Genomic DNA, 20,956 nt, shown 5'->3' with positions numbered 1-20,956 from the left:
TGGAGATGTTCTTTCAGAGGTCCGTCCGCGCCCCGAAAGGGCTGGAAGAGCATCCAGCCGGTTATCCCACAAGTTATGCATTCCAGTCTGCCTGAACATAGGGTAGAACGATGGAGAGGCAATGAAACCGCCATGGAAGTGCAGCTCACCAAAGGCTGTTAGTCAAGGCCTCCAACTCTCCAACGGTCACTCAGGAAGACACGGTCGAACGTCGAAACGTTGACGGGCAGCCGTATGGTCGATGTCGTGAACTAAGAAACGAGCGCTACACGATTGTGGCGCTGCACCGCGCGACGCTACATTCTGGCATCTTGCGCGTCCCATCATGACGACCACGCCATCTGGCGCTGGTATATTCGACGCGAACCCATACGACGGCCACCCCAACCTCTCAGCGACCGAAGCAGAGGTGCTGTGGCAGTATGCGAAGCTGTCGCAAAACATTAAAGAGGTGCGTAGTTGCCACAGACGCGTATTTTCCGGTTGGTGCTGAAGCATACCCGCCCGTGTCCCATGTCCGTGTGTCCAAGCTCATAGCGGAGACGCGAAGATTAAGCGAGGCTCCTAATGAGACTCTATTGGAACGATTGAGGGCGTTGGAGGTCAAGATGGGCCTGGTTTTGACGTTGGTACGTAGTTCTGACATCTGTTTCAGCCGCCGTGCTTTGACACGGAGACTAGTTCAAAGCATCGGTTTGGGCAGTTATCAACGAGCAACCCGTCGACAGCGAAAGATCTGCTGAGCTTGCTGAAGCTACTGCTGATATCACAAAAGGGTGATATCGGCGAAGTCTTGACCACTATCATCCTGGTAATGGCGAGGGTGACAGAAATGTATTGTATACTATAGTACACGTTATGATTTGCTGACAGTTGTGCACAGCACGTATCCACATTCTCCTAGATACGCATGCCAGCCATACGCCCGGTGATACCAATCGTCCCAATAGGGGTAATCTGGTTCACATCCCACACCACAAGCCTCCCATCCGCTCCAGAAGTGCTGACCTTCGTGATGTTACCCGGCGCGCCTTCGTACGGCCGCACACTAGTGATAGTGTTCTGATGCACCGTGAACAGTTCGGACTCAGCCGACGACGAGGCAGTCGGTGAGCCCGGCACGTTAGAAATACCGCGCGAGTCGGCGTTGCGGAAGGCGTTGAAGGCAGCGCTGTTGAGCCGTCCCATGGGAGACGCCCCGCCGAAGCCAGAGCGCGCTCCTCCAGAGCTCTTGTTCGCGTGCGGATCATCAAGGCTCCCGATGAGCTCCCAACCGCCTTCGCTGCCGGAGAAGACGAGAGGCTGGCAGTCATGTCCGGCAGCAACGAGCGCGTTCTCAGTCGTCCAAGTGAGGGTCAATAAAGGCAGACTGGAGAGCTTGATCGTGTACATCGCAGGCCCTCCAGGGTAAACGATGCTGATAGAGCTGTCGTGGCCTGAGTAAAGGACTATCAGCACATATCGATCTTATATGTCATGGCTGCGCACTTGCAAAGGCGAGAACATCTCCAGAGGGTGAAAACCCGACTGCATGGACCCAACCACCTGCGGGGCTGGTGTATTCTCCGCAGATCGTGTTGAATGGAAGTTTCTCTCCCCAGACAGACGGCGCGGGCCTTCAGTCTCGTTAGTAAGATAGGTCATGCCTATACGGGATTGGCTGAACACACTTTTTGTCCACATCTTTGATATATGCGGAGAAGACGCGCGCCTTCATGTCCGCACTCCCAGCAGCGAGAAGCACGTTATTGGGGTGCCAATCAACAGAAAGCACGGTGGACCTGATCGGCTTCTTCAACAGCCTGGATACCCACCAGTCGCCCTCGGGGTCGAAGGAACAGATGGCGATTGCACTTTGAGAATGTCAAGACGTGCAGCAAGCCTTTGCTGGTTGCAGTGTGCTTACCGAGCGCCGCTCGCGACTGCAAACTTGTCCTCATTCGGGCTCCATCTGACGTACGTGGCAGCGCGATTGATTCGCAGCAGCACAAGCGTGGGCTTCCAGATCGTCCGACCTGTCTGCGGGTCGGGGCTCAGCTGCCAGACGTAGGCATTCCTATCCTGCGAGGCGGTGACGATACGATTCGAGTTCGGGGCCCAGTCAATAGAGGTGATGATCTTGTCATGCTGTTCGGTAGATTGCGTAGGTCTGTCAGACTCTCTGCGGTAGCAGAGTCAATGGCAGACAACGTACCTCAGACAACGTCTCAGTCTGCTTCCACTCCTGTCCTTGGCGAGCAAAGATCTGCACATCGTTTGAGCTCAGGCTCACCGCCACCTCTGCGATCAGTTTTCGTCAATAGGGGCCCGCGTCTCATAATGCATCCCGTGTGCGCACCGGAGCGGTCAGCATTGAACGAATGGCAGGTAATGGCGGTCTGAGTCTGCGCGAGGGAGTGAATTTCGGGCGGAGCCATAATATATGCAGAGGACTAGCAGTCTACTACTGCAGAAGGCTGAGCGGTTTCTGGAAAACGGCAAAGGCGCGGTGAGTACTTGGATGTCAGTGTATACGTCGGGCGCAGTGCCCGCAGCAGTGACGAGGGCTTTCTGATTCGATCCGACACGAACTGATTCGATCTGGATCGCGGATACGCTTCCCATTGGCTTCGATTCGCATACTGCTCGTCGACCTTTCACTCGAAGCGTAACCAGCGTGTCTTTTCTGCCTGCTATCCGATCCCATATGGCCGCTAAATGTTGTTCACTGATAGTTCTCCCACGGTTGTTGGGATACGCATGCGATGCTCCGAGTATCTAGAGATTCAAGTTCCCAACTCTTTCGCGTCCATGGGTAGTCTCCTCCGTACGTGGGTCAAGATCGCTCTTTAAGAAGTACAACGCGCTGTGCTTATCGCCGTATAATCTCAAAGAATGTGGTTGCTTCAGTCTCGTTTTACTGGGCAATTCGGACCATCTTTTTATTCGCGCTCTGCTCAGCCTCCGATGATATAGGGTTTCGACCATTGTGCTGTCCGGACTGCTCCTCAACCATAAGTGCCATGTCGCACATGTACTGTGCGCTTGAAGTCCAACAGAGCGCTATGTGCCCTTATAGCATGTGGGGTGATTCGACTCGGAGTCATCGTTGCAATGCTCAAGTCGTCATCTTATTTCTGTGTCTTGGCCATAATAAAGATTGCGGAATGTGCCGGGGTCACCGTGTCATCCCGCCGCATGGTCAGCTTGCCACGCCTATGGAATTGTTCATTGTAGCTGTCAAGGAAATTGATGCCAACTCGATGAACTTTGCTCTATGGATGCCATCTGATACCTGAAAAACGCCCCTGCGATGCAGGCAAAGTCTCAGGCGTTTCGGAGCAATCAGAATAGAACACTGTTAGGTGTCTATAGAGAAGATCATCCTTCGTAAGCGACGTCATCTTTAGTGTTCTCGTCGCAAGTGCTCACGTTGCGTATGTATAGGATCACCCTCATCAGGAATGCATAGCGTTTATTATGGGAGCTGCCGACACCGAGCAGCATCCATATCATCCGGGGTGCTGTAATTTCACCGCTACGACACAGCAAGCTCGCGATGCATCTCCCTACCTTGATTGATATCCGCATGAAATCCATTCATTGGTGCATGGATCTGCCCTTCCCGAGCCATCCGCAGCACCCTCCGACTATCATCTGTTCTTCGCACCTGCAACAGATGTTGAATGCGTCGTCCCGCTAGTAATCGAGTTTTTGAAACACAAGAGCGCGCAAGCTGTCATGCAAAATGGTATCGCGGGTCAGATATGCTCGGGCGGGAGACCATGGACAGATGCCGTTCGGAGGATGTTCGCCCTTCTCTAGTAGCGACGGAAAGACGTTGCGGAGTCTAAGAAAGATGTATGTCGTAAGACGCTTTTATCTCGGCGCACAGCCTGGGGGAATCGAGGACGCGTCGAGAACAGGTCCTGTGAGTGGCGTCGAGGGCAATGTCTGCCTTTGATGGTGGATCCTGCGGTAGATGGTCGATGACGACGCACAGGATCCTGTCACCGGCCGCAAGGGCCACTTCCTGTCCTCGTTGCGGTTCATCAACAGTGGTGAAAAAGTGGATCTTGTTCCAGGTCGGACTTCTTTTGCCACCGATCGGTCCATGCACGAAGTAGCTACTCGGTTCTTTACATGACACTGGTAGTCTAGACTTGGTTGCTACGGGCCTCGTGTATCCTACGTATTACTCAGTCACGGCCCATCGTAAATGTCTGAGTCACAGTGCGGTGCGAAACGGCGATGCTTGTGGTGCAGGAGATTCGAAGACAACAGCAACGGCATTTTTGACTAAGTTGTCTCTGGGAGGCAAGGAAACCTTTGAACCATGCGGCTACACAACGATCAGGTACAGCAGGAAGATCGTTGAAGGAACTACACTAATGCTATGTATACACCTTGGGAATATTGATGCCATCATTAACGTGACCTAAGGAGGTGTAACGATCGCGAACATACCTTGGCCATAACCGGCACTGTCCGTAGGTTGTTTTCTATCACTCCCACACTGCGCAGGTCGACGACGGCCGCCTCCTCGACGTCGTCTACCCGCCATGGCGCCCGCGCCGTCACCGCCGAATGCAGCGACGACGTCTGTCCAAGTCGGTAAGTGCTGAGGCGCCGTTGTCTTCGCGTCACGCTCGTTCACAACTCTGCAGCCCTGCGCATCCGGCCGACCACCACCCAGGACACCAGTTCCATCCCCGCTCGTTTTCAACGGTCAGTTATCAATGCCGTCTCTTCAACCGCCATCTCTGTGGACGCCACTCCTCCATCTGGCTCTGGCGCTACAGCGACCGCTCCTGCCGCCGGCACGAGCAAGAAGCAAGTCTTCACTTTCGACCAAGTCCATCCTCCTTCTACCACTCAGCATGCGCTCTTCACGTCTACGGCGCAGCCTCTTGTCTCCCGTTTTATTGACGGCTTCAACTGTACCATTCTCGCCTATGGCCAGACCAGCAGCGGCAAGACGTTCACTATGACTGGCATTGACCTTGATGCTGACCCAAGCGATCCTTCGAATGGCATGGGCATCATTCCAAGAGCTGTATCGACTATATTTGCACGATGTAAGGAATTCAAGCAGGAGCGGGGTGATACGTGGCAGTGTACTCTCAAGGGATCGTTCATCGAAATCTACAATGAAGACCTAATCGATTTGCTTAATATGGAGGAAGGGGCAGGGAAGCGAGAAGTGCAGATCCGAGAGGACAAACAGGGTCACATCCTTTGGGAAGGGCTGCGAGAAGTGAATGTGAGGGGTCCGACAGAAGTTATGAGGTAAGTGCACGCCTTCTTCTTTGAATAAGCGCATTGCCTATATTGAGACTTCGCAGCCTCCTCCGACAAGGTACTGCTATCAGAAGGACAAACGAGACAGACATGAATGCGCAGTCATCACGATCACACGCCATCTTCTCCTTGACCCTAAGCCAGAAGAAATTCACCGGATCGAAGCCTCCTCCTCGATCGTCATCACCTATGCCTCCGGGGGCCCGCCCCGCGTCTCGCATTGCACGGCCTGGGTCTGCATTCGTCAACACCTTGCAACCCAGAGTGTCCTCCCCGACATTTTCACGTCCCGCTACGCCTAGTTTTCAGACAGCCATGAGCAGGACCGTGAGGCCCGCTAGCTCTCTCGGTTTGTTGACGCCAGATGGCGGGCGAGCGATCAGAGATGCCTCTGCTGAGGATGGTGAGGGAGAGTGGGTCACAGTGGTATCCAAGTTCCACTTCGTCGATCTTGCTGGCTCTGAGCGGGTGAGTGCTGCTTACATTGACATCATATTCATTGCGTTGATCCGTCAATCAGCTAAAACGGACAGCGGCGCAAGGCGAGCGGATCAAGGAAGGTATTTCGATCAACAGTGGGCTCCTCGCACTCGGAAACGTCATTTCTGCACTTGGAGATCCTGCGCGCGCCAAGTCACATACAGCGTCTTACATCCCATATCGTGACTCGAAGCTGACACGGCTCCTGCAAGACTCGCTTGGTGGCAATGCGCATACACTTATGATTGCTTGCGTTAGCCCGGCAGAGTGGAACGTCGCAGAGACCATTAACACCCTCAAATACGCGAATCGTGCGCGGAATATCAAGAATCGCGTCGTGGTCAACGAGAAGGAAGAGGGTTGGGATGATCTCGAGTGGCTCCAGGGCACCGTGATGCGTCTTCGCAGGGACCTAAAGGGACTCAAAGAAGGTGGCGGCGCTTTGAACGGGTCGTCAGGATCCACGGAGATCATGGAGGGTGCGGGAAAGAAGGTGCTTGCCCAAATGGCGGAGCTGCAGAACAACTATGAGAATCTCCGTGAGAAGTACGTCGCGCGCACGGAGGAACTCACAAGGCTCCGAAGGGAACTTGCAGAGAAGCAACGTAACTCCAAGTCTGGTTCTGGTGGGATAGCCAAGTACGAGGAGATCGTCGGCCCTGTGATCGAGGAATATGAGAAGACAATTGGTGCGATGGAGGCGGAACTGAACCTGAATCGCGCTGCCCTGCGTCATACGAACATCCTTTTCGAAGAGAAGGAAGCAGAGTATGCTGATCTCCAGGAGCGACATTCTACAATTGAGCTGTATGTGGAGGAGCTTAAAGCGCGTGTGGCCAAGTTGTCTGAGCGAGAAGCGTCAACTGAGGTAAGAAGCTATGTAGACACTTACGATCATACGAGGCTGACGACTGCATGATAGGCATATATACATGATCTGGAGGAGAAGATCAAGCATTACGACGACTCCTCTATCACATCTAGTGGCTCAATAACAGACCTCAAACGTGAGATCACGAAGTATAAGGACTCCGAGACGCATTCTTTACAATACATCGTGGACCTCGAAGCTCGTCTTGCCCGCGCGGATGAGTCTGTCCTTGCCTTGCGGGAGACTGTTGAGACGCTCGAGAATGACTGCGAGCGGCGAAGACAAGAAGCCGAGGCCCTGCAGTCCCGCCTTGACAATCTCATGCGAGACGGGCAGAGCTGGCGTAACGATCTCGACGAGAGGGAACGCAAGGTGCACGCTCTCGAGCTCAAGATGGAGGAGTGGGAAGCGAAGAAGAAGGAAGCCGCTGAAGACCGAGAACGTCTCGGTGACTTGGTTGATGAAGTCGCCAAGGAACGCAAGCACCTCGAAGTCTCCGTGCCGTCCTTGAAGTCGGCTTCCAGTTCAGATTCTTTAGGCATTCCGAAAGATTATTCCGTCGAGAGCCAGCTTGTCGCGCTCCAGCAGACGCATACAGCGACCCTCGCAGATCTCTCGTCCGTCACTGCGAAGTATCGAGATGCCCTGCGCGAGATCGCAGACTTGGCGGCTCAGCTCCAGGAGGCCAAGGTCAACGCCCCGATTGCACCTTCAGAGTCTCCGGAACGGCCGACTGATCTGTCTCATAGGAGAAGGATGACAAAAGGATCGTCGAGGGATGGCATCGAGCCTGTGATGAACGGGTCGGTCAAGCGACCCTTCTTCCGGCAGGCGGCGTCAGCGGAGTCTCTCCACACCAGGTAAATGAGCGTGGTTCATCCTCAGGATCGCGCTGACTAAATTCATTGTAAAAAGGTCGCTCTCGCAATCGGTTTCGCTCTCGCAGGAGCTATCATCAGCGAGGTCGCGCAAAGCTTCCATCTCCAGTCATGGCACAAGTAGCTCCATTTCGCTCTCGCTCTCCCGTCCGCAATCCAGACTCAACCTTTCAGTATCTCTTCCTTCTATTAATGTACCGTCAAATGAGAGATCGGTAGCCAGTCTGGAAAAGGAGATCATGCGGTTGCAGGAGGTCCTCCAAGAGCGTGAAGCAGAGATATCCGCGCTGGAGACGTCTTTGAAGGAGAAGGATCGGGCAGCTGCGCTAGCGAGTCTCAGTCAGACTCCGTCGGATGCACCTACGACGCCGGTAAATGGCCTCGGCAGCCCCGAGCTGAGCCTGAACCTTTCGCCGAAGACGATGGCCCAATTCAAGCAGCTTCGGCATAGTCTGCATATTCAGGTCTCGGATACAGGCTCGACACTACCTGATGTTGATGAATCATTGGAGAGGCTGAATGAGCTCATGAGGTGCGTATGGAGGTGGCCTTATGCGGATCTACCTCCTGAAACGTTGTTAGGTCAATGGCTCAGAAAGAATCGTCTCACCGGGAAGCCATCGATGGTTTGAATACAGAGCTTAGCCAAGTTCGCAGGCAGTACGAAGAGCTCTCTGTCCTCTCCCGGGATCAGACGCTGAATATGTCCACCGAGCTGGAGGCTCTGCGCAACAAACATGACGAAGAAGTGGCCAAGCATAGCGAAGATCTGCAGCGATTGCAGCAACTGGAGGAGCACGAAGTGAATCTGGTCGACTCCCTAGCAAAGGCGCAACTTCACTCATCTGATCTCGCCGAATCCTTAGAGAATGTGCAACGCCGCGAAGCCGAGCTGCTTGCGTCCTTGGAACGTATCCAAGCGGAGCACGCCTCTGAGATTGCTAACCTTCAGGCGGCACACGAGGAAGCTCTGCGGGCAAAGGAGTCCGAGGTCGATGGTCTCCTGGCTAGGATGAAGGAAGAGCATGAAGGTGCATTCAGTGGCTTGCGCGACCAGCTCCTCGAGGCGTCCGCCGCACTGGAGCAAGCACGCCAGGAGCACGAGGCCGCCTTTGGTAAACTGAGGGCCGATCACGAGGAGGAGCTGAAACGCCGTAGCCAGGCCGTCGAAGACATGCTTGAGAGCACGCGTCAGGATCACGAGGCCGCATTGGCGAAGCTGGCCGTGGAGCACCAAGAGGCGTTCAAAAAGAAGGAAGAGGAAGCCGCGGCCACGCTTAGCCAGACTGAGGAGGAATACTACGATGCGCTCACGAAACTTCGCACGGAGCACGCCCAGACTTTGGAGAAGCAGTCGGCTGAGGCCGCCACTGCACTGGAGCGGCTGCGCGACGAGCACGCCCGGGAAATGCGGATGTCGGAGATCGCTCGTGAAGGCTCGCTCTCGGAGTCACAATCTGCTCGAGACGTCGCGCTCAAGGAGCTGCAGGAAGTGCATGCATCAGCCGTCAGTGCGAAGGAGCAGCAATTCACTGACGACATCCAGAAGCTCAAGGATGAGCACGCCCAGACACTTGCTGCGAAGGAAGAGATGCACCGGAGCTCTCGCGAGCGGCTCAAGGCCAGCCATGCCGAGGCTGTCAACATCAAGGAAGCCACCTTCGCCGACGAACTGGCCAAGCTGCAAGCCGATCACAGTCGGACGTTGTCCGCCAAAGATGATGAGCATCGCGCAGCACTGGAAAAGAGCGCAGCAGAGCATGCCGCTACACTGTCCCAACTCCAGGAGGAATCGCAGAAGGAGGTTGCTAGGTTGACCGCTGAGCTGGAGCAAAGCCGGAACGAGCTCGCTGCCTCGAGCTCTGACTTGCAGAAGCAGCTAGAGACCGAGCTGCTGGCTGCCAAAGAGCAGCAAGCATCAGTACTTGAGGAAGCTCAACGGTGTCATGCTGATGAGTTATTACGTCTTGAGGAAGCGCATAATGCTGCTGTTACGGCAGTCAAGAGCGAGGCGGAAGAGCAGCGGTCATCGCTCATTAAGCCTCACACAGAGGAGCTCACATTGCTCAAGGCTGAACACCAGGCTGCACTCGCAGAAGCTCAGGCGAACCTCATAGCCGTGCAGGATCAGCACCGTCAGATGCTCGAAGAGGCTCGTGCCCACAGTGACCAACTACTTTCTGAAGAGAAGGAACGGATCAGCGCTGCCCTCGGGGAGCTGGAGAAGAAGCACGCCGAAGAGCTGGAGGTCATCCGCAGGGATCATGATCTGCAGCTCGGAGAAATGCAGAAGGAGCGGGATGACGAGGTGCAAGGCTTGCAGCAGAATCACACCCTGCTCCTTGAGGAGCTCGAATCTTACAAGGCGGCATCCGAGGAGTATGTCGTTGCTAGGGAGGAGACTCGCCGTGCGCATGAGGAAGCGCTTCAGCAGAAGACGGACGTAATTGGACTCTTGCATCAACAGCTCAACAGCTCGAACGAGGAACGAGACACCCTGGCGGCCGAAGTGGCGAAGCTGCGGCAGGAACTGCAAGAAACACGGGACAAGACGTCTGAACTCGTCAAAGAGGCGTCAAAGCGGGACTCGCTTGTGGACGAGCTTGAGCGACATCGCTCGGTGATTGCGGAAATGCAGGAGACCCTACAGCGCACTAAGGACGAGATGGATAGCTTGGCGGCAGAGAAGAACCGGCAAGACGTGCTTCTTCGGGACTTGCAGTCGCAACTTGTGCGCAGCCCATCGCCCGGGCAAAGACAGGGCTTCGAGCGGAGCGTACGTGCAAACGGAATGTCGCCGACGAAATTGCCGCCGCCTGCGCCCCCGCCGACGGTGCCGATTCCGCCGGCCCCGTCATCTGCTCATGAAACACAGCTGAGCATAGCGTCTTCGTCGGCGTTTACGACGCCCGGGAGCATTGACATGCCGCTCGGCTCTCCAACGACGCCGGCTACATCTATCGCACCGTCAATGAGTGGACCTCCGACGTCAACTGGAACGCCGGATCCACATCTGACCGCGCAGATTGAGCAGCAGGCGAAACAGATCGAAGAGCAGGAGGCGATGATCAAGACGCTGAACAAGCAGCTGATGCATTGTGAGGGCGACTTGCAGGTGCACATGGATCTTGTCACAAAGCTGGAAGGGTCGTTAGGCGAGGAGGAGAAAAACTGTAAGTACAGATTCTCACACATCTCCGCTTCGGCTGCGGCTGCGGCCGCTTGCTTTCATGTTTGCGTTTTGTTTATCGACGATTGATGCGTGATGTGCTGATGTGATCTCCGTGTTCTTCTCTTTACCCCGCAGTGCGCAAGGCCCGAATGCAGGCGACGGAGCTTGCGCGAGAACGGGACAACCTAAACAACCAGATCGCTGCGCTGCGTGCGGAACTGCACGAGGCGAAGAACGAGGTGGTGAACGTGCGGCGGTCGATCGTAGAGGAGAAGCAGAGCCTCGAGCACCGATTGGACGAGGAGCGGCGGGCGAAGGAGCGGGCGCGGGCGCAGCTCGACAGCCGGATGGAGGAGCTGCAGAAGCGCAAGTCCAAGTTTGCATGCCTGTGAACGTCGCCCGGGTGCGTCGTGTTTCTCTTCACACTCTCGTGCGATCTATTGCAATCGTCTCTCCGGATCGCACATTCTCTCCGCTTCCGGACTCTCACTTCTTTGTTCTGTCGGATGTATCATTGCTAGCGTATGCCGTACGCCTCTCCTATTTCTACCGTATTATATGTTCGCATTGGCTGGTACCGAGACCGGGCGCGTAGTCTATTAGTTTATTATTCAGAAGTCTATTCGGTAGTAGTTGTTCTTCTAGTTTTGCTCTGCGTCGATACCCACGCTCGTTATCCATGTCCTCTACATGGTATGTGGTCGAGTACTCGATATACCATATAGATTTATGCTCACGACCGCCTTGGCTGCGCGAGCGAGGGGGGAGCGAGGGCGGGCGTCTTGCAGTCAGGTGTTGCAATTCCCCGCGCATTGATCGGTCCGTGGGGCAGGCCCCGGGCAGCGTTCTAGACGGCTCTAATAGTTCCAATAAATGCCCAAACGTCCTCACTTCTGTTCATCCTCTCCCCCCAACCCACCATGACTTCCCGGCTCTTCTCCTCGTCGCTCTCCGCCGTCTCCAGACCTCTCGCCGTCGCACGACGCCCACCACAGCCCGTCGTTCGCGCCCACGCCCGCTGGGAGTCCACCATCGACAGCGCCGTCGCGGCAAAGGCCAAGGTCCACAAGACTCTCCCCGACTTTTCGATGGCGAACAAAGTGCGTGCCCGCCGCCGCACGCCCCCGCCGGCGCCCACCTTCTGAGACGACGCTTCCACCCACAGGTCTGCATGGTCACAGGCGCCGCTCGCGGCCTGGGCAACGAGTTCTGCCGCGCGTTCATCCAGTCTGGCTGCACGCAGCTCGCCATCCTTGATCTCAAGGAGGAGGAGGCAGCCGACGCAGCCGCTGAGCTCACCAAGGCCGCATGCGGTCAGTGTCCGCCCTTTTGATTCTCCTGTCCTGCGGCGTGCTGATAAGGTGTGAAGTTGACAGTGACATGGTGGAGAGTGACTACAGCATTATGGGAATCGGCTGCGACGTCTCGAGCGAGCTCTCAGTGCAGCAGGCATTCCGTCGAGTGATGGACAGCTATGGGCGTATAGACTCGGTCGTTGCGTCAGCTGGTACGTCACGCGCTGTGTTGCTGTCTGTTGGGCTCTTTATTCAGGCTCTTCGTGTCTATTTCAGGAATTGTCGAGAACTACTCCGCGTTCGAGTGAGTGGTCTGGTGGCGCCGGGTAATATGCGCTCTCGATGTTGATGCCCCTCCGTTCGCGAAGCTACCCGTTCGACCGGATAAAGCGGTTGTACGACATCAACGTCCACGGCGCGTTCTTCACGGCACGGGAAGCGGCACGTAACATGATCCCACAGGGCGGAGGGAGCATTGTGCTCGTGGGTAGCATGAGTGCCAACGTGAGTCGTCAGGCTGGCTTGGATGTGACCGCCTGACTGACGACGGCGCCGTCATGACAGATCGTGAACATCCCGCAGCCACAAACGCCTTACAACGCGGCCAAAGCCGGTTAGTGACTTCGATATACTCTATGAATTGGTTCCTAGGCGTTGAGTCTAATTCTCTGTGTGCCCGCAGCGGTAAAGCACATGGCGGCCAGCTTGGCAGTGGAATGGGCAAAGAAGGGCGTGCGCGTCAACTGCCTCAGGTGCGTGATGACGTCACGCGTCGCGCGTTTCTTTTCTCAGCTATCATCTTTTACAGCCCCGGCTACATGTTGACCAAGCTTACCCGCACCATCCTCGCCCACGACCAGGAGCTCAAGGCATGTCCTTGTCTCTGTGCCCCTGCCTTGTTCTCAAACTGACCTGTTTTCTTTGTGCAGAAAACATGGGAGAGCCTCACGCCGATGGGCAGGGTGCGTAATTTCTGTCGCTGTATCTGCCGCACGGTGCTCATACTTTGTCTTGGTGGTGATAGATGGGTGAGCCAGAGGACTTGGCGGTGGGTTCCAAATCCTCCTACTATGTTCATCGAGACCTCGTGTGCTGACTTGATATTCAACGATAGGGTGCGATCATTTTCCTCGCCAGCGACGCATCTCGTTTCATGACCGGCTCCGAAATCCGTGTCGACGGTGGCTACTGCATCATTTAAACGGCCCTTCCGAATTCTGTACCTCTTGCTGGCAACCTCAACATACACAACGATCAAAAATAGAAATAACTTACAGTTCTCCTCGGGGACGGCGAACGATGGTCTGCTTCTGTTCTCTCGGACTCAATCTCGGCTCGCCGATTTTCTCAAGCATCTAGTAAAGTGTACGTACATACAACATCCATCGATATCCTGTGCAGGGCATACGCTATGGTCCGGGCGAGGCGGCGTGTATGGTGAAGGGAGACGCATACGTTATCGTGATCTACATATGAATGGTTGAAGTAGATGGCCTCGTCATAATTAATGAACAACCTTTCATTTTGAATACATGTATAATCGTGTGGTGGGTGATCGTGTGTGTCGGTGGGTCCGTCTTCTAAAGTCGCCCATGCCACTCGAATGCACTTCATATGTCTGATTCTAGCGCCGGTGTGTTCAAGTCCGACGTCTTAGGTGTCGAGAGTAGTTACATGGACCAACAGTAGCCTCAGCCCGTCGATGTCCGAGTCGGAGCTTGGTGTGGGGCGTCTTCGTGTCGGAGGGTGCGGGTGCTGGGTAGCTGAGGTTGGACCGATGGACGGTGTGGGCAGGGGGGTGCACGATGTTTCAGGTGAGTGATGAGTATATGTACGTGGCTGTACATATATACATGGAAGGATCTTTCTGAACGTTCATCAAACTTTCATATTTTACAATGTTTTCTGCTGAAAGTCGAGGAGGCGATGAGTGGCGTTGTGGCCAAGCACGTGGCCGATCACGTCTGCTTCCATTCTCGACGCGCGCTCGATCGCGCCCCGCCGACCGTGACTGGTGCCAAACCGCTACAGCCAGCAGCTACCTTATAGCATCGCCCGCTCGCCATGGCGCTCCCGCACCCTCCTTTCCGCCCTCATCGCCCCCGACCATGTCGCTCTCAGAGGCCATGTCCCTCCCGACACCCACCAGCGCCGTCCGCTCCTCGACGTCTAGCTCAGGCTCCGCTGGTTCTGCTTCCGTAGGGAGCCTCGGCAGCGGCAGCGGCAGCACGGGCCCCTCGACTCGCTCGAGCGTAAGGGAGCAGGCAGTGTTCGAGTTCACCAAGCGCAAGCGCTGGGCGGACCTGCTCGTCACGGAGCTGAGCGAGGCCATTTTGCTGGTGCTGTCTGCGGAGGGGAAGGTATGGTACTGCGGGGCGGCAGTGGGCGAGCTGCTTGGCTGGCGCGAGGACGACCTTGTTGATGCGGACTTTGCGGAGTTGATGAACGGTAAGCACTCGATCCGCCTTTGTGTTCGAATAATGCTCTCTCTGAGACTATTGTTGACGTTGAGTATATGCGTCTAGCTGACGACCGTGCGCCGTTCCGCGCGCAGCTCCAAAAGTGCTTGCAGTACCCTGGGCAGCGCTCCCTCCTCGCGTATGCGCGCTTGCAGTGCAAGAACGATGTGTATGCGACGGGAGACTATGCCTCGCGCCCGAGGGAAGTGCTTTTCGAGATAATCGGATACGCGCATACGGCGTCCGGCGTGCGCACGAAGGCAACGAGTAATGGAGAGGACTGCCAGGTCATCTTCGCGGCGGCCAAGCCGTATCCGAGCCGCAACACCGCTATGTAAGTCACATGTGTTCTTGACAGTGATGTGCTACGGTTTAATCGTCTCGCGGTGGACAGGCTCAATACATTCTTGGAACTGAAGATGGAGAATGAGAGACTGCAGCAGCGCGTCCTGCAGCTCCGCGCGCAAGCTAGGGCGCTCGATGCTCCGATTCCGTCGAGTTCTCCACCTGGGCCTTCCGGGCACTTTGCTCAGCAAAATGAAGGATACTACGGACAGTACGAGGAGATTGTACAGGGCGTTGGTGCGAAAAGAGGAAGATTTGAGGGTGATGCGGGATCGACGGTGGGTGGAGAGGATGATGAGAATGGGTCGAAGAAGAAGGTGCGTCTACTTTAAAGTTTACGAATCAGTCCTTGTTTGTGGACGGCTCATTGATAATTTATAGCTCAAGCGATCGTTCACTGGCACCGAACAATATGTTTGCGTGACGTGCGGGCGGACGGACTCTCCAGAGTGGCGGAAGGTGAGTTATATATTTAGCGATGTGTATGGACTATCTTCTGAGTTTGTTTCCACTTCCCAGGGTCCCATGGGTCCGAAGACGCTATGCAACGCATGTGGGCTGCGCTGGGCGAAGAAGGTTAGGACAGATAGAGCCGGGCAGCTGGATGGCGATGGTGACTCGGGGGGAGGCAATACAGGGGCGGGGGCTAGCGCGTTCTGATTTCGCATTGGTATGCAGGGAGGATGGGACATTGCTTAGGCGCAAACACTGACTTCTTGGGACAAGCACTTTGGTCCATCGTATCTAGCTTCGTTTTAATACGTACACGGCATCATAATGATGAGGAAGTCGGTGGAAAAATTGTTGCATTCGAGGTGCATATAGTCCTCATCCGGGGGACGTCCTGGATCGTTGTGTCCGGGAATGCGGGTCCCTACTCCGGTACGCCAACTAATAAGTGTAAAATGGAGTTGAGCGTGCCACAACCGTTTCGGATGCTCAACTCACCGGATTGACGGGATACCAAACAGCACTTGCGTTCTTCATTTTGGCAAATGAAGGGCCAGGGTCTCATCGACCCTCTCTTATACGGCCTCATCGTCCTATATGCTCATCTTGATTATGATCCCTGGGCCCTCTTCTACTAGTAGTCGAGGAAGGTGAAGTCGACGGGTTCCCGAAAGCTATACTCGGGGAAAGTCCCAATGTCAGAGGTGTCCACCCTCTTCTTGTAGGGCTTAGTCTGAGGTGCTGGAAAGGACGTGAAACAATTTGAAGCGGTGGAGAGTTCATTGAACCGAACTCGTCAAGCTGACAGGCAGGTGTTAGAGCTTGCTTCTATTAATGCAAGATGGACGATTTTTGACCCAAGATGCACAACTGAGCTCGAGGACCGTAGAAAGCTGTGGATAGATATTGTCAATATATAGCAGCACATTGAGCGAGTCCGGCATGCCTCCTTTCGTGTTGGCAATAATCATGCAAGCAAGTCCGACTGAATGACCTCTGTAGTGAGCCTGCCCATGAAGCGTTCCAGGAGCTACAATTCCTCGACAGCGGACGTACGATGCGATGGAGGGCCTTCTTGATGATGTTGTCAAAAGGATGCACCTTGGAAGCCATACACGGCGGACAGGGAAATATGCGAGAAGGATGGGGGATTGTCTCGCAGATAGCCTAGTCTAAGCCTAGTCTATAGATGTGGACGCAGAGTTTCCGCGGAAGCTCTGTGTACTAGTGAGGGGGTGATCTTGGACAAGGACTAAGTTCGACTGCCACTCGCGTTTTGAGCGCTAGAACGAACGATGTGCGTTACGCGTCCATCTCATCTTCATCCGTAACCAGTCACTGAAATCCGTCGGTCGCAGCGACGCTACTATATACGTGTGTTGTCATATCGAGGCTGCACCAACAAGGTCTCATATTGCTTAGCTTCGAGCTAGGGAGAGTTGAAGCCCGTGACGACTCTCACTGCGGCTGGATACATTGTTTCCAATCGACAAACAGCGTGCATCTGATACGCTTAACGAAGCCACAGCTCTGGAACTAACGTAGGTATGGATAATCAATGCAGCACTCGGTGTTACAGCTGACGGATTGTCCAGACGTGGCGATGCAGCAGGATCAACAGAGGTTCCCACAGGAATTGTGCGAACAAATCATGGATTATCTGCAAGACGACCAAGACGCTCTTCTTGCTTGTGCACTGGTCAGCCGCCCGTGGGTTCCACGAGCTCGTTCGTATGCCTTTCGCACCGTTACGCTGAGAAACGTTAAGCGATTCAAAGCCTTTCAGAGGCTCCTTCGGCAGGACTCGACAATCGCGCCCCATGTCCGCTGTCTGTCAGTTTGCAGATTTCAGCCAGAAGATCATTCAACACGCCTTGAACGGGAATGGCCCACTCTCCTGATGACGCTGAACAGAGTTGAAGAAGTGACGGTCGGAATGTGGAGCGTAGAAGATCTCCCAGAGCAGGTCGCTCAAAATCTACACCTGTATCTCGGTGCAATCAAATCGATTCGCTTTTTTCTCCCAGGATGTTCGTTACAAGCAAGTGATTTCCTATGCTTAGTTGGTGCTTGCCCGAGGCTTTCTGTGTTGCATTTGCATGCTGTGCAGTTAGTGATTCCCAAAACCACCGGCCTCTCCAGTGATGCGGCTACTAGCGGGTTCATGCTACCTCCCGGACTGTCGGGAATCATACCCGCGAATGCGAACAGCTTGGAGGCCGTGCACGCGCGGTGGTGTGACGAAGACACTGTTCAGCTGCTGCTGAGTACTCCACTGGGTCGCAATCTGAGGAGACTCGAGATACCGTTCACGGGACTCAGCGACATGTCACGTCGACTCGTACATTCTGCAGACAGATCGCTCGAGGATCTATGCCTTGTGATATCATCCAAACTAAACTTCTTTATGCCCGTTCTTGGATCTCTCGAAAGTCATGACTTTCCTCAACTTCCAAACCTCGATTATCTCCACCTCAGATCAGATCTGACAAGCGACCTCCTGAGTGACCTGGATGACATAGCATCCGCTCTACTCGTCACCAGCCACGCTGTTAAGCCAATGAAGCGGATCGCGATCAGCCTGCAGGAGTTCTCTGGCAGGCCGCTCACGGCCTTATGGACCGAGGAACAATTACCCAGATTTTGGAAGGACATTGTGGAAGCATTGGAGCGTTTCATAGACGCGAGTCAGGTCATCACAATTCAATTCAATATTCTGTTCCTCGATACCCAAGGAGCGCATGCGAGAGACACGACCGATCAGATCGTGCGTTTTTTGGAACGCTTGCGGAAGAAACATTATCGACTTGGGGTGGTATATGGCAACAAATGGGTCGACAGTTACGGAAGTCCTGTCGATTTTGGCGGAGGACTGTCCATCGAACGGCAGGAATTTTGGTTTGATTATCCGGACTAGGACAGAAGAGATGTAAGCAGTCATTCTATCCTTGATAGCGAAACATACACTCATTCATTCCTGTGTTTAGTCAATAAGAAATGGTTAAACAAGCTATGGAGGAGATCCCGAATATGCTCTGCTAAAGCCATTGCCGTAACGGATATGACACGGTGTCTGTGATCTACATCAGGGCGAAGGCCGTGAATAGACATGTCATCCAGTCAAAATCGCTATATATTGAAGATCGGCATGGTCGCCCTGCTCAACGCACTCTTTATGTGGGACGAGGCGATTCTCGCAAGATCCCGGTTATCGAAGGGCGGGGACGTCACACCCGCGAGATTGTCATGAGCATTTCTTCCAGACTTGTTTGTGCACACCCTGGTTTATACAGCGCTAGTGCTTGAACCCATAAGAGACTTTTTTGTACGGGAGCAAAGACTTCCAAAGGGTTGAGCTGCTCGCCTCATCATGGCATCTTCCAGAGGCTCTTGCCGGGCATCCTTGACAAACCAACAGTTACCAACGATTTGCTTCACTTCTTGCCAGTGCCCCCGACTGCAAAGCGCTGCGCATGTAGACTATAATATATGTCGCCAGATTACAGCAAATACAATGGCATTTACGTCACTCGCACAAGCATCTAGCCCAGTTTCCAACTGTTATGCAACCTTATGCCGCAGTTGCTGTTCGTCCCACCCAGATAAGCCTAACTTTGCGGAGACGACTGCCCTGGCAGCTCAGGCCCTCCCCTTTGGCCAAGCTTCTTCAGCATGCCCAAGTCATGCTCTTTACTCATGACTGCCATCGGTGCAACACCATCTACCCAGTCAATTTCTTCGTTGAGCAATGCCGGGTACCGGGCCTGACCGTCAACCCCAGCCAAGTCGAAGTCGACCAACAAGGCACCGATACTGACTCCTGCTACTTCTTCCTGACCAGACTTTGTGTTCACCGCATGGCCAGCCTTCTCGACTATCATGATGTTAGGGGGGGGGGGGGGGCGCAAATCGCCAAAGAAAGACCGATACTGTGCAATTCATTCACTGCACGTTTCACATCGTCCAAGACGTTCAGAGGCAGAGCCTTCTCCCCATATTTGGAATGTGCATCTTCACCCTCGACAAAATCCATAATGACCGTGGTGACGCGTCCGCATATCTTGGAGCAAAAGTGTAGCTTTGGTGCGAGCCCTATAGCAGCGAGGTGGCGGTGAGCATGCCCATTGTACTCCTCGCAGAACTTGACCAGCACGGGCTTGCCATCCAACTTGGCGTGGAAAAGGGATCGGCGGTAATTGTTTTCTCCGTCATTGAACCGTTTGATAAAGTGCAATGGTCCCACTGGGTGTTCGTGCTTCTCAATATACGTAGGATTAGGAAACAGGCGAGCACGTTGAGGTTTGTTGTTCGGCGACAGAAGACGGTAGTAGTTCCTCAGATTCTTCACCGCATCCGCAAGCACACCCAAAAGATTGGCTACATGAAAGATCCGGTCGTTCATGAAAGGATCGCCACCCAAATAGATGTAATCCGTCAGAGGCTGAACGATGAAGATGTCGACCAGAACTGCACCGAAGAAGCAGATGTATGGACCCACGATGGATAGAATGATGCAAGGGCAGCACGATGCATTTCGTATCTCCCGATACTGCGCATTAGTCAGCATCGAACTCGGATTGAGCATCAATATAGGTTACTGGTCTCATCTTGGGAGATGTGCTTCAGCAACGTCAGAGCACCTTGAAGTCCGCCGTTTCCACCCATGCCCAGTTCGTTCTTGACCTGGACGCACAAAAAGACACCCTTCTTCTCGCCAAAGGTGGAGTTACCTAGAGGTACTCGTGCAAAAGCATCCCTTTCATCTGAATGCTCAGCTGTAGTCATCTTGACATGACGCTCGAGCTTAACTTCTAAGAGATACTCAATATAGTCAAAAATAGCCGTCTCGCGCTCCTTCTCCGTGTCGTATATGTCCGTTGCGGCGAGAAACAGCTTTGCCGTCGTGGGTGCGCGCACGTTGTCTGAATCTGCCACTGACAGGTTGTGCAATATATCTTTGTCTGTGAGCCGAGCAAAGGCATCATTGTAAAGTGCAATCGGTGAGGCTCGATGAGTTACGGGCCGTCCATTGTATATGGGGTGATCCTCCTGTGCACGCTCGAACTCGGTGACGCTATTGGCCACAATGGATGGGGATGGTGCACTGCGTGCGTTATTGACGGCGGCAGTGTGAGCTGCCACATTGAAAGGATGAAGCCAGGCCGTCAATGACGGATAGTAGGAGATGCATACCTTTTTCAGCAGGATCAAGAGATCCAACGGTATCCTTCTGCTCCCAACCAAGCAAAGATGCATCAACTTCTTGTTTTTGTCCAACGCATCTTCCGAGATGACGTCCTGAACCGTATCGCTAAAATGAAGTGGCTCTAAAGACTCCAAGCTCTCTTGTGGCCCGTTGGAATAGACTCTCCTCGGGTAATATGCTCAGATTGGCAGGCTGATCCTTTAATGAGCAGACCAGACCTTTCGACAGAATTCGAGGACAACGCACTGCATACGTTCGAAGAACACCTTGTGCTCCTTGGAGATCTTCTGACGGACATGAATAAAGTTGTCGACAGGCTCAACTTCTACTTCATCAAGCGTGCATCTTCCACGCTTGATGCAGTAGTACAGGGTCAAAGCCATGGTGGTCGTGGTCGGAGAGAAAGTTCAAAAACCAACGTGACACACGTTACAATGCCGTCCAACGATGCGATCACGTGGTGCGACGCATCTGGAGACGCGTCCGTGGCGCAATATCTTGAGGCGCTCGAGTGTGTTGC

At 54.2% G+C, this 20,956-nt stretch overlaps 7 protein-coding genes across 7 annotated transcripts; 5 read left to right on the top strand and 2 right to left on the bottom strand.

The window, feature by feature from the left end:
- Positions 1 to 352: 352 nt before the first annotated feature.
- Positions 353 to 717, top strand: LAESUDRAFT_627110 (DASH complex, subunit Dad3; the record flags this gene model as incomplete). The annotated part of the gene is made up of 3 exons (XM_040903348.1): positions 353 to 451; positions 531 to 629; positions 682 to 717. Coding segments are annotated over 3 exons (234 nt in total), but the record flags the coding sequence as incomplete, so codon positions are not given.
- On the bottom strand, positions 574 to 2,519 carry LAESUDRAFT_722740 (actin-like protein ARPC3). Its single transcript, XM_040908267.1, has 7 exons — positions 2,339 to 2,519; positions 2,195 to 2,280; positions 1,907 to 2,127; positions 1,671 to 1,853; positions 1,489 to 1,616; positions 682 to 1,436; positions 574 to 629 (listed from the first exon to the last, which is right to left on the bottom strand). The coding sequence occupies exons 1-6, from the start codon at positions 2,415 to 2,417 to the stop codon at positions 901 to 903; spliced, it is 1,233 nt and encodes a 410-aa protein (XP_040767496.1). The 5' UTR covers positions 2,418 to 2,519; the 3' UTR covers positions 574 to 629; positions 682 to 900.
- Positions 2,520 to 4,541: 2,022 nt separating this feature from the next.
- LAESUDRAFT_646408 (kinesin) lies at positions 4,542 to 11,073 on the top strand (the record flags this gene model as incomplete). The annotated part of the gene is made up of 8 exons (XM_040903980.1): positions 4,542 to 4,593; positions 4,647 to 5,268; positions 5,325 to 5,748; positions 5,801 to 6,628; positions 6,683 to 7,491; positions 7,547 to 8,041; positions 8,092 to 10,682; positions 10,817 to 11,073. 8 exons carry the CDS (start codon positions 4,542 to 4,544, stop codon positions 11,071 to 11,073), a joined length of 6,078 nt encoding a protein of 2,025 aa, XP_040767495.1.
- A 528-nt stretch (positions 11,074 to 11,601) lies between these two features.
- On the top strand, positions 11,602 to 13,177 carry LAESUDRAFT_735389 (NAD(P)-binding protein; the record flags this gene model as incomplete). The annotated part of the gene is made up of 11 exons (XM_040910583.1): positions 11,602 to 11,781; positions 11,847 to 11,994; positions 12,051 to 12,188; positions 12,253 to 12,280; positions 12,345 to 12,480; positions 12,541 to 12,589; positions 12,659 to 12,728; positions 12,785 to 12,845; positions 12,906 to 12,938; positions 13,001 to 13,024; positions 13,091 to 13,177. 11 exons carry the CDS (start codon positions 11,602 to 11,604, stop codon positions 13,175 to 13,177), a joined length of 954 nt encoding a protein of 317 aa, XP_040767494.1.
- Positions 13,178 to 13,942: 765 nt separating this feature from the next.
- LAESUDRAFT_722738 (uncharacterized protein) lies at positions 13,943 to 15,851 on the top strand. The gene is made up of 6 exons (XM_040908266.1): positions 13,943 to 14,424; positions 14,502 to 14,769; positions 14,830 to 15,097; positions 15,162 to 15,239; positions 15,300 to 15,671; positions 15,729 to 15,851. The coding sequence occupies exons 1-5, from the start codon at positions 14,085 to 14,087 to the stop codon at positions 15,438 to 15,440; spliced, it is 1,095 nt and encodes a 364-aa protein (XP_040767493.1). The 5' UTR covers positions 13,943 to 14,084; the 3' UTR covers positions 15,441 to 15,671; positions 15,729 to 15,851.
- Positions 15,852 to 16,788: 937 nt separating this feature from the next.
- LAESUDRAFT_748296 (uncharacterized protein) lies at positions 16,789 to 18,147 on the top strand (the record flags this gene model as incomplete). Its single annotated transcript, XM_040911508.1, has 1 exon — positions 16,789 to 18,147. One exon carries the CDS (start codon positions 16,789 to 16,791, stop codon positions 18,145 to 18,147), a length of 1,359 nt encoding a protein of 452 aa, XP_040767492.1.
- Positions 18,148 to 18,838: 691 nt separating this feature from the next.
- On the bottom strand, positions 18,839 to 20,486 carry LAESUDRAFT_646581 (uncharacterized protein; the record flags this gene model as incomplete). Its single annotated transcript, XM_040903993.1, has 3 exons — positions 18,839 to 19,104; positions 19,161 to 19,801; positions 19,861 to 20,486. The coding sequence occupies 3 exons, from the start codon at positions 20,484 to 20,486 to the stop codon at positions 18,839 to 18,841; spliced, it is 1,533 nt and encodes a 510-aa protein (XP_040767491.1).
- Positions 20,487 to 20,956: the final 470 nt, after the last annotated feature.

Source organism: Laetiporus sulphureus (genome assembly GCF_001632365.1).
Source record: "Laetiporus sulphureus 93-53 unplaced genomic scaffold LAESUscaffold_7, whole genome shotgun sequence".
Lineage (NCBI taxonomy): Eukaryota > Fungi > Basidiomycota > Agaricomycetes > Polyporales > Laetiporaceae > Laetiporus > Laetiporus sulphureus.
Note: the sequence above shows the minus strand (reverse complement) of the source record. Positions and strands in the feature narration are given on the sequence as shown.

What these genes read in the sequence shown, in the direction of transcription:
- LAESUDRAFT_722740 (XM_040908267.1), bottom strand. Translation starts at nt 2,417, where the DNA reads ATGGCTCCGCCCGAAATTCACTCCCTCGCGCAGACTCAGACCGCCATT. An exon ending in ATCAAAGATGTGGACAAAAA is followed by an intron (nt 1,617 to 1,670) that starts GTGTGTTCAGCC and finishes ACGAGACTGAAG; the next exon opens with GCCCGCGCCGTCTGTCTGGG. An exon ending in AGATGTTCTCGCCTTTGCAA is followed by an intron (nt 1,437 to 1,488) that starts GTGCGCAGCCAT and finishes TCCTTTACTCAG; the next exon opens with GCCACGACAGCTCTATCAGC.
- LAESUDRAFT_722738 (XM_040908266.1), top strand. Translation starts at nt 14,085, where the DNA reads ATGTCGCTCTCAGAGGCCATGTCCCTCCCGACACCCACCAGCGCCGTC. An exon ending in CCGAGCCGCAACACCGCTAT is followed by an intron (nt 14,770 to 14,829) that starts GTAAGTCACATG and finishes CGCGGTGGACAG; the next exon opens with GCTCAATACATTCTTGGAAC. An exon ending in AGAATGGGTCGAAGAAGAAG is followed by an intron (nt 15,098 to 15,161) that starts GTGCGTCTACTT and finishes GATAATTTATAG; the next exon opens with CTCAAGCGATCGTTCACTGG.